The sequence below is a fragment of the Camellia sinensis genome, chromosome 13 (assembly GCF_055761805.1).
Source record: "Camellia sinensis isolate YWXY chromosome 13, ASM5576180v1, whole genome shotgun sequence".
NCBI classification, from domain to species: Eukaryota; Viridiplantae; Streptophyta; class Magnoliopsida; order Ericales; family Theaceae; genus Camellia; species Camellia sinensis.
The window spans coordinates 79,743,366-79,754,585 of record NC_138973.1 but is presented as its reverse complement, the minus strand read 5'-3'; the positions used below and the strand labels follow the sequence as shown (position 1 = coordinate 79,754,585).

General features: G+C 32.9%; 1 protein-coding gene across 3 annotated transcripts; it reads left to right on the top strand.

Moving 5' to 3' along the window:
• The first annotated feature begins 629 nt into the window (after window positions 1–629).
• LOC114269784 (putative polygalacturonase) lies at window positions 630–10,303 on the top strand. Of its 3 annotated transcripts, none has more exons than XM_082902606.1 (6): window positions 630–793; window positions 970–1,642; window positions 6,726–6,846; window positions 7,425–7,599; window positions 8,761–8,831; window positions 9,588–10,303. In XM_082902606.1, exons 2-6 carry the CDS (start codon window positions 1,307–1,309, stop codon window positions 10,232–10,234), a joined length of 1,350 nt encoding a protein of 449 aa, XP_082758732.1. In that variant the 5' UTR covers window positions 630–793; window positions 970–1,306; the 3' UTR covers window positions 10,235–10,303. The 3 variants fall into 3 exon arrangements, with proteins under 3 accessions (XP_082758732.1, XP_028066945.1, XP_082758733.1); XM_028211144.2 differs by having other exon boundaries at window positions 655–851; XM_082902607.1 differs by lacking the exons at window positions 630–793; window positions 970–1,642 and adding an exon at window positions 4,468–6,621.
• Window positions 10,304–11,220: the final 917 nt, after the last annotated feature.

The following is an 11,220-nucleotide window of genomic DNA, read 5'->3' as shown; positions in this document are numbered from 1 at the left end:
AGGAGAGGAGAAATTTTTTATTAATTTATTAATAAAAAATTAAAAAAAATTTATTAGCTTAAAATATTTTTTAAATTTCTTTATTCAAATATAAATTTAACAACAATGATTCATATCATTAAAAAAAAGACTACTAGTAATATTAATGCACTGAGAATGACAGGAAAAAAAGAAAAACAAGGCATAGACAATGATCAGGGCGCACTGCCACATCATTAATGATGTTATTATTAGAGTATCACTTTTAGTGCTCTTAATTATTTTTCCAAATTTAAAAATGAAACCAGTCCCCAAGATTAATATTCTTACAACAATGATTTATACTACTAAAAAAAAGACTACTAATAGTACTAATGTATTGAAAATGTCAACAAAAAAAAAAATAAGGCATAGGCGGTGAACTAGGCACACTATCATATTATTAGTGATGTTATTGTTAAAACACCACTTTTAGTGCTCTTAATTATTTTTCTAAATTTAAAAACTAAATCAGCCCTCAAGATTAATATTCTCACAATAATGATTCATACTATTAAATATTTTTTACTAATAATACAAAACAAAACAAATAAAACAAGCAAGACATAGACAACCAGCGAGCCCATTGTGACATCATCAATGACACTATTAAAGCAACCCTGTCAACTATTTTTCATATTCTTATCTACCTCCATCACTCCCCTTTAACAACATTACCACTGTGCGGACTCTCTGTAAAGTGTAAACCCACTCACTCTGTCTCTCGCGTCCATAACAATCACTTCTCGACAAGCCCTGCTTTGCTTAGCTCCAGGTAGCTCCTTCGGTTTTCCAAGCTGTTCTATAAATTATAAACACTCACAAATTGAGAGGTCTGTTACACTATCACACTATTATAATTATATATATGTTGTGGTTTTGATTTCAGTGATCTTTGATCTGTTGTGTTATTATTATTATTCTCTTTGATTTGAGACATTTCTGTTGCAGATTAACCACCATTGACGACCTATTTGGAGCTTTCTTCTTGGCTAGATCTATGTAATAGCAGTTTATCTTCAACTTTTAATACGTTTTTTTTGAAGCAATTAATAAGTAGGCTTTCTTGTACCTACCTCCTTGGACCTAATTGCAAATCACCGACAAAACCTCAACCTAATCACGTCAAGATCTTGCTTCGAATTAATTCTTTCCTTCTCACCAAAATCATCCTCCTCCTTTCCTAAAGTATTTTTTGTAGCTTTCCCTTTGTCACTCTGATAAAATTTTCTCGGATAATTATATAAATTTTTATCCAAAAGACCTTGAAATTCAGAAGAAGTTCAAAATGCATCGATTTGTTTTTTCAATTTTCCTGTGCTTCGCGGCTATTGCGCCGTTCCTGAATTGCGGGGTTCTTGCTGATGTGGTGACTTGCTCTGGGATCGTGCCGATGAGGTATCGGAACGATATGATATCGATTATGGACTTTGGAGGTGTGGGAGATGGAGTGACAATGAACACGAAGGCGTTTAGGGCGGCGATTTATCGGATTGAGCATCTGAGGCGGAGAGGTGGTACACTTCTATATATACCTCCTGGGGAGTATTTAACAGAGAGTTTCAATCTTACCAGCCACATGACCCTCTACTTGGCCAGAGGTGCTGTGATCAAGGCTACTCAGGTACTTTCACAAACATTGTTGGAAAATGGTTTGGAAAATCTGGGTAAATAACACATTTTTTCTTAACTTTGGTCTAATATTTATGTAGGACCTGAGCGTCGATTTTTGCGGGTCAAAGTGGTAACGCGTTCTATGCCGTGTTGTGATTCGCGTGATATATTTGGTTGCTCAAAACCATTACCGGGTGAATGAGAAATTGAAACCAAATTATGCTCCATAGAAATGGAGTTTTGGTAAAAACCCTTAAAGGTTTGAATAAGACTTGTCTCACATTGATTTGGTGAGAAGTTTTGAATGGATTTATAAGGCATGAGATTGGAACTTGGGGTGTGCCCCAAGGAGTACCCAAGTGTTTTAGAGAGGGAGGTTATGGTCAAAATGGGCTAGACCCATTGGACCAAAAAATCACCACGCGCCCAGCCGTTCGGTTGGGTTGGGTTTGTCTAGCCCAATACCTTTCTTTTTGGGTAAAAAACATTTGAATTTAATTTTATTTTTTGGTAAAATAAAATTCAAAATTCAAATTAATTCCGGAAATAAACTGGTCTGGTTTTACTGTACACCCAAACAGGGCTCTTCCCGTTTTTTATCTGTTTGAATTTTGAACTCAACAGATTCAAATCTGTTTAAATTCAAAACCAAATAGGTTTCATACTTGTTCAAACAGGTTTGCACCTGTTTAATTCAAAACCTGTAGCCATCATTACATCTATAAATAGGACAGCCCTCATTTGATGTTTAATACATTCAGAAAATTCATACTTCACCTCTGCAAATTTATTCTTCATTTTGCTGCATTTAATCTTTTTGTGAGAAAAAGTATAATTAAACACTTAGTGTGTTCGTTAGGCAAACAATTTGTAGTGCTGTTATTGTTTGTAATTAATCATTTCATCCTGGGAGATGGACGTCCACATTCTGAAAGCACCGTGGAGAGGACGAATTTGTCTTAAGGACACAGTGTCAAATACTGGACTTGATCAGATTATTATTCGAAGAAATTAATCAAGTAAGTTGTTTAATTTATTATTCTGTTATATTTATTTATTTAAATCAGATTTTAATTTTGTTTTTGTAACAAAATAAAATCTGTTTTTATTTATTTATTTCTGCATCTAGTTTAATTTTTGTAATCAAACAAATTTCTCGCATTTCCTTTATTTCTTTATTATTCTATTTGTTGTTAAGTATACAAACAGAATTAATTAATTACAGCGAAGATTGTTGGACAATCTTAAGACATATATTTTTGGTGTCTTCATTGTATTTAATTTCCTGTGTTTTCAAAGTAATATTCTGGTTGAAAAATACAAATGGTATTTATAAATTATTTGACGGATAGTAGTAATATACTGTCTATTTTCTTTGACAACTAGTAGTAATATGCTGGTGTCATTAACAATTGCAGAATATTATTTGGTGTTACAGAAAATTATTTTGGTATTTTATTTTTCTAATTTTAGTAACAAGGAAAATAAAATTATTTTGTGTTATAATTTATTTTTTGGTTTTAGTAACTAGAAAATTAATTTGTGGTTTGTTTTTCTAATTTTTGTAATCAGATATGATTTCAGTATTTTATTTTACTAGTTTTAGTAACAAGAAAAATAAAATTATTTTGTGTTATAATTTATTTTCTAATTTTAGTAACTAGAAAATTAATTTTGTTAATTTATCTTAGTTCATCGTTAGTATACATGAAAGTATTTGATTCTGGAGTTAAATATTAGTTTTACAAACTAATTTCATTTTTATTACGAAAAAATCTTTGTGGCAAGTTTATTTTCTTTATTGGTTTACTGATTTGTTCTTTAATTTCTGTGTTTGGATCCGTAGTCGTGAATAGTTTCTGCACATGAGTTGGAAAATATATATATATATATATATACATACACAAGAACATTTAAATGTATATATAATTAGTTTATTTTTGTACAAATCAAACTGATTAAATGAAGGAATGTTTTGTCATTTTTAGAGTTTAAAGTTCAAAATGCGTTGGATTTTATTTATGGGTTGAGAATCTTTTCTATCTCATGATGCAAGTTATGAGATCATGCATGATTAATTTATTTTGTTAAATTCATTATTTTTAGTTGATGCGTTTGATATGCATGTATTGATATCAACTCAAGTTATTTCTTAAAAAAAATAATTTCATGTGATTTGGAATGATAAATTGATATGTTGACTTTGTACATTAGCAGTTTAATTTAAATACAGTGAAAATTGTCCAACAAACATTTGGTACAATCACCGCTATTACAATCATCACCTTTTATGCTTTAATCAAAAATGTGGAAGATGTTTGAATTGACTCCAGATTGCGCAGTCAGGGCTGCAAATGAGCCAAGCCAATCGTGCTCGTTTTGATTATTAACTGGCCACGAACTCGGCTTGACTGGTTAATATTAATAAAACTCGAGCTCGGCTTGGCTTGGCTCGATAAGATTTTTTTTTTTAATTATTTATATTATTTAATATATAAATAATGTATTTATGCTATTGTTTATATATCTATTTAATATTTAATATGTAAATAATATATTTATTATATAATTTAAATAAAGATAAACAAGCTGGGCTTATTCATAATGTAGGACTATCATATTGGTGAATTTGTTGTTTGCTGCGTTCTTGGCTTTATAACCCAAACAAACAATGTTTATGGAATTTAGTGCTTTGAGTGCTAAATTGATTTCAGTTTCAACAAGCAAATGGGTCTTTTAACAATTGAAGTATGCTGTTTTTTTCATCATGTCTTCGGCGGAGGAATTGGGGTTCCGTGAATTTCAATTTGTGTACATTCTGTTTAAAGTGAACTAAAAAAAATGGGTGTTGTACTGTTGAGGCTATAGAAGAAGCATTTGTGTTCGTAGATTATTTGGAAATTAAGGGACAGCCATAGCCCATGATGGGTCCAGGGGATAAATTGGTGGGGATCTAATTGCATGTGCATGGCATTTGGATTAGTGACAAACAGGATGGGAGGACAGCTATGTGGAATGACACTGATATGTTGGTATCTGTGCTACGACGTTATTTTATGACAATTTGATCATTTCATGCTCACTTTACTGACCAGTATGGCATTGTTATTGTTCTTGTTGCAACTTGTGACCTATGGGGGACAAAAAGATAATAAAACAAGAAAAAAATATTGTTGTAAATGATAGTAAAAGGATAAATGCTGGATACACTGTTTAGCAGTCATAAACCGTGTCTGATTTGCAATGTTGAATTATCATTTAGAAAAAAGTAGGAGTATTAAGGGACAAGGTAAAGCAACAACTATTTCTACACGGTTGTGAACTTTTGAATTCACAATAATGGTCAGATCATCCACCATACATTATGATCTCAAAATGTAGGTATATACCCTACTATGTCACAAGAGCTAATGGCCCCGTTTGGTGTAGCTGTTAAAACAGATTATAGATTATAGTTTAACAGATTATAAATTATGACTTTAATCAAAAGCTGTTAATCTATTTGGTGTAACTGTTGAATTATAAATTTAAGTTGCTGAGTAGCGTTTGTTAAATAAGTTATGAAATAGTTTTTTCAATTAATTTTTATTTTTTGTTATTCATTACTTGTCTACATTTCTCATAAAAAAAAATAATATTCTACAGTCCATTGGGATCTTTTTCTATTTTTAAAAAAATAAAAAATAAAAAAATTTAAGAGTATAACTGTAAATTAACATGTCCATAGGAGAAGCTGATAATCAGAAGCAAAAGGCGGGCAGTTTCTCAGAATCAACTTTTTTGACTTAAAATAAGTTGTTAGAATCAGAAGATATTTGGAATAAGTTTAACCAAACAGTCTAAAATAGCTTTTCAAAAGCCAGAAGCCAAAAATTAGCTCAAAAAAGTCCAAACAAACACCCCCAATATATTTTGTTCATTTGGTATATTCCTTTGTCTTATGGTATAACATTTGCCTTGATCTTGATCACTAGCTTCTCAACAAATACAGTGGTCCCAACTTAAACAATTTGCCAGCTTTTGTGTAGGTGGGTATATTAAATTATTGTAGCATCCCACAGCAACACAATTTTAAATTGCATATCGTTTTACTTTCAAATTGCGTATCATTTTCAATGCGGAGTTTTCCTCGGATTAGGCACAAACTGTTTTACTTATAAAAAACTAATAATAAATTCCATTTAAGCAGAGTATTCCTTGTGCATTGAATTGTATAATTAACCCTTTTGCATTAGAATAAAATATTTTCTTTATGCATTGGTAAAATCAAATTGATTTCAAGAAATGACAGCACTTGCAATAGTACTCTCACAAGAAGCATGGACACGGACATGCCACACCACACGGACACGCCGACACGCCAAATTTGAAAAAATGCAGGACATGACACGTGGAGGACATGCATGAAATATATAATTTTATATATTTATTATACGTTATATATATATATATATATAAATATATCATTCAAAGATAATAAAAAATACAATATGACACTAATTTTAAGTTATTTTGTTCAAATTTATAATTAGTTTCACATGTATTTAATCAGTAGACACGTGTGTTCTTCAAGTGTCCAAAGCGTGTCCTTGTCTTTAAAAAAAATTAAAAAATAGTATACGTTTTGAAGAGTGTCAGATAAGTGTTGGGGAAGTGTCCAAAGAGTGTCGGACACACGTCACCTTCTTAGAAGTGTCCATGCTTTTTAGGCTCTCTCTCTCTCTCTCTCTCACACACACACACACACACAGCCTCTTTTTAATTTTTTTTTTTTTTTTAAAATCAAAATTTTGCTCACATGAGAAGTCCTAATGCCCATAAGTAGTCTGTCCCAGTGTCAATCTCACTGCAGTATTTTTACATCTGGTGGTTATGATCTTAGATGTAAATTGTTTTGCTGGAGTCTTTAAGCCATTTATGCAGCTAAATACATGTATGATGTCGGGCCAAAGTTTGTCATTTACCAAGAAACAGTATGGACATATTATAGTTGGTTTACATCAGACCGCTTCAAATTTTTAATTTTAATTTTAATTTATACATTACCTTTTTATGTTGCACTAATGTGAAACTCTTCTGGCTTTGATATGTAGGATACAAGATATTGGCCTTTGATTGCCCCCTTGCCTTCATATGGACGGGGGAGGGAGCGTCCAGGAGGAAGGTATATAAGCTTTATCCATGGAGATGGACTTCATGATGTGATCATTACTGGTCAGTATGAATATAATGCCTCTTATCATTTGATGATTGCTTTCCAGCACATTTGTGGATGCCTACTTTCAACCTACAACGACTTGCCTAATCAAATGGGCCACACAAATGTTGTTTCTTATGATCTTGTCATAACAAAATGAATCCTGTTTCCTCCTCCTCCTCCTCCTTCTTCTTGTGTTTGTGTGTGTGGATATATCTCTTTCGTATTCATTCTTCTCAATTGAGGACCTTAGCATTTTTCTTTTTCTATGTTTAATGGTTTAACTGAAAATATGCCCCTCCTTGATCGAGTGAAATGGTGAAATAGAATTCATGTAGCTGAAGTCCGGGACAAATTTTATGTAGTTAGTTTTAGTGTTTGTATATGATCTTCACTTGCATATATACGTTTCCACGAAACTAACAAATTTTAATTATATCCCTACCCCAGGCCTTTTCTTCTTTTTTTTTCTCTCTTTTTCTTATGTTTTTTTAGTTTCTTTCTTTTTTGTTTCCTTATTATTGTTATTATTTTTTGTGATTCTTCTGCTAAGCAGTCAATATTAGTTAGATTTGATGAATTGGTTCTTTCTTAGGTGAGAATGGAACGATTGATGGCCAGGGAAGTGTTTGGTGGAACATGTGGAGGCAAAGAACCCTCCAATTCACAAGGCCACATCTTATTGAATTCATGAACTCCGAGAACATTATCATTTCCAATGTCATTTTCAAGAACTCCCCCTTTTGGAACATTCACCCTGTCTATTGCAGGTAATAATTGAACATTGTTTTTGGACTCGGATACTATACATTTTATTAACATGTCCTATGTTCTTATTCTAATGAATATTTGCTGAAGTTTAGTAATCCCTTTTTTGATTAGTACTGAAGCTTAGTAATCCTATCCATCTGATAACATAGAACTTTATTTATATATTTTTTTTAATGACAAGTAACATTTGATAAAAAAAAACTTACTGTAACTATATGCATTTCCGGTCTTGTTCATGTAAGGTTGTTAAAGTTGTCATTCATCCATAAGAAATGAGCTTGCCTCCATATGGTGCAGTTGGTTCCATGGGGCCACCATGGTTCCCACTCTGGTAATCTAATCAGTTCATCTTGTGGGCCCGTATGTGTAGATCTTTCGTGAAAAAAAAAAGAAAAAAGATTGATCCACTAATCACAGTGACATGATTTTATCATATTTGATTTTAGAAAAATGAACGGTTTATTTTCAAAATCAGATATGCAGGCCATTTTATTGAAGACAAATATAATGAAATCATGTGGTTATAATTATCGGATCAATGTAATTTTTTTTTTCATGGATGATATACACAACAGTTCACAAGATGAACTATTTGAATCACCACAATGGACCCATGGTGGGCCCCACAGTGGGCCCCACAGGCCCAACTACATCATCTTGTCCACCCAAGTAGATTTGAGACAGGCCACATTCTAAGACAAAATAACACCTCCATTTCTTGTTCCTCCAAAATTGAATTTTATGGATGATGTGTAAATTTTTAAATCTGGATCTTATTTATGAACTCTCCCACAAAGTTTCTGGCGTCTAATTACTTGTAACTGGTGTCTAAATCTGTAATTCTCAGTAGTCAGAAAGTAAGTAGTGTCAGAGAAGCATAGGGTCAGCCATGATCAAACACAATTGCAGAGCATATACTGGCATGGTTTGCAAGAAAATTCAGGTTTATCTATAATTTGCATCTTTTTTCACGAGTTATTTTAAAGTTTAAAATTGTATTAGGAAGCTGAGATTAGGAACGAGAATGGTCGGCCATTTTTCAATTTTCTTGAACTGCATCCTTATATTACTCTTTGATACTAGTATGATTTCCCAGAAAATTGCAAGGCAGTGACTTTTATTGGTTCTGAGTCCTCTGACAGTTAATTTCTTCTTAACAGCAATGTCGTTATTCAATATTTGACCATATTGGCTCCACCTGACTCTCCCAATACGGATGGAATTGATCCAGGTATGCTGTATAAAACAATTTTAGTGTGAAGTACATTCTTTTTCTTTTTCTTCTCATCTATTATATATATGTATATCTGACAACAACAATTATGCCCAAATATGTGTGTTTGGAAGGAGAAAGATTAGGTACACATCTAACCTTTGGCATAGTACACAAAGTGGTTGTCTGAGATTTGAACCTATAACCTCAAGGTTATTATATATATATTATTTTATTTCTGAATTGTAGCTATGTGGTATGCCATTAACTCGGGTCATATATATGTTTATATAAGGGGGAATTACATGCAGGTGGGAGCAAGTGAAAAAAATTACCAACATGTAGGGGTGCAAGTGTGTCTGGGGTGGGATGTAAATAAAGTGCTGTGGGGTTGCAAGTGTCACTTGCACTCCCCATGTGTTGGTAATTTTTTTTCCCTTCTTCCACCTGTATGTAGTTCCACATTTGTATTTAGATTTGCTACATATCTTGCGCAAGGAACGCAGTACTTTTTATTTTTTTGGATGGTGTGGAAGGCATGGCTTTGTGAATGAACATTTCATTACTTAGATGGTCCATAACTCATGCAGATCAGTGCTTTTATTTTTTTGGATGGTGTGGAAGGCATGGCTTTGTGAATGAACATTTCATTACTTAGATGGTCCATAACTCATGCAGATCAGTGCAATGTCAGTACTACATGCTTTTTGTTTATTGAAGGGACATTTTTAATGAAATTTTAACTAAATATATACTCTTGATAAATTGAGACAGATTCAAGCAGCCGTGTCTGCATTGAGGACTCGTACATTTCTACGGGAGATGACCTTGTGGCGGTGAAAAGTGGGTGGGATGAGTATGGCATTGCTTATGGTCGCCCTAGCATCGACATCACCATTCGGCGGGTCACAGGATCGTCCCCATCTGCTGGAATTGCAGTTGGAAGTGAAATGTCTGGTGGGATAGAGAATGTATTTGCTGAGCACATAAGCCTTTCTAACATGGGAGTTGGCATCCACTTGAAGACAAGCATCGGTAGAGGAGGGATCATTAGAAACATTACTGTGACGAATGTGTACATGGAAAACGTGCGAAAGGGTATAAAGATTGCAGGAGATTTCGGGGAACATCCTGATGACAAGTTCGACCCAAATGCTCTTCCAGTCGTTAAGGATGTCACAATTAAAAATGTCTGGGGTGAAAACGTCCAGCAACCAGGTTCGATACATGGCTTGAGTAACTCCCCTTTCACTGGGATTTGTCTCTCTAATATCAACATTCATGGTGGAACTACAACAGGACGGAGAAAAACTCCTTGGCAGTGCTCTGATGTTAGCGGTGGTGCTGTTGAGGTCAGCCCATGGCCATGTTCTGAACTGGCTAGCACCCATCAAACTGGTGCATGTTCCATTCCCTTTTGAGATTGTTGTTGTTCTTTAAAACTCTGTCCAAGCAAGTAATAAAAACTATGATTGTGATTAGATATTAAAGATTTCATCTTTTTTTATTTTTTATTTTTATTTTTATTTTATTTTTTATCCTACACCTCTGTTGATTTTAAACTGCACTTCAAATGGAGAATGAGAGCAATTAGATAGTGTTATTTTCATCTTCAGATAGAACATATAAACACTTCCTAACATTAGAGTCTAAACTATCACCATTTTTTTCATTTCATCAACCTAAAGTATTAATTTTATCTATTTGATTCTTAAGGTTTGTGATTTCTGTCTTTCATGTGTTTCAATTTGTGATGAGTCTATAAATCGCAAACTGTTAAAGCGCAAAAAGGTAATTATATAATTTGTATTCATTTGTATAATTGTTGTGAATTAAATTATAAAATTATAAATTTTACGAAGTAAATAGATGGAATTGATAATATCTCAATAGAATGAAAAAAAAAAATAGTAATAATTTAAAGCTCTGTTTGGGAAGATAGTTTTGAAGCTTTTTTGGCTAAATTAGCTACAGTAGGCTTTTAGTCCAATAAGACAAAACATCACATCCAATCCATAATCATTATATTCTTTATCTCATAAAAAAGTCAAAAAAACTAAAAAAAGCTTAAAGTCCTTCCCAAACTAGGGCTTTTAGCCTTAGGCTAAAATAGCCAAAAAAATTAAAAAATCAAAAAATCAACCCACTTCCCAAACAACACCTAAGTTTAAAAGTGAAATTTGAAATTAATGAAACATTCTATTATGCAACATCTGACAATCATCATGCTATTATTACAACAACCAAAATTACTTGCATATCACATTCAAGCACTATATAATATACGAAACAATTTTTTATTGGTAGATAATGAGGCAGCAGTGAACCTGCTTTCGAAATCCTCTTGAAGAAACTAGGGAAAAAGAACTCCAGATTAATCCCAACCAGCACAACCATTGCTGGTTTT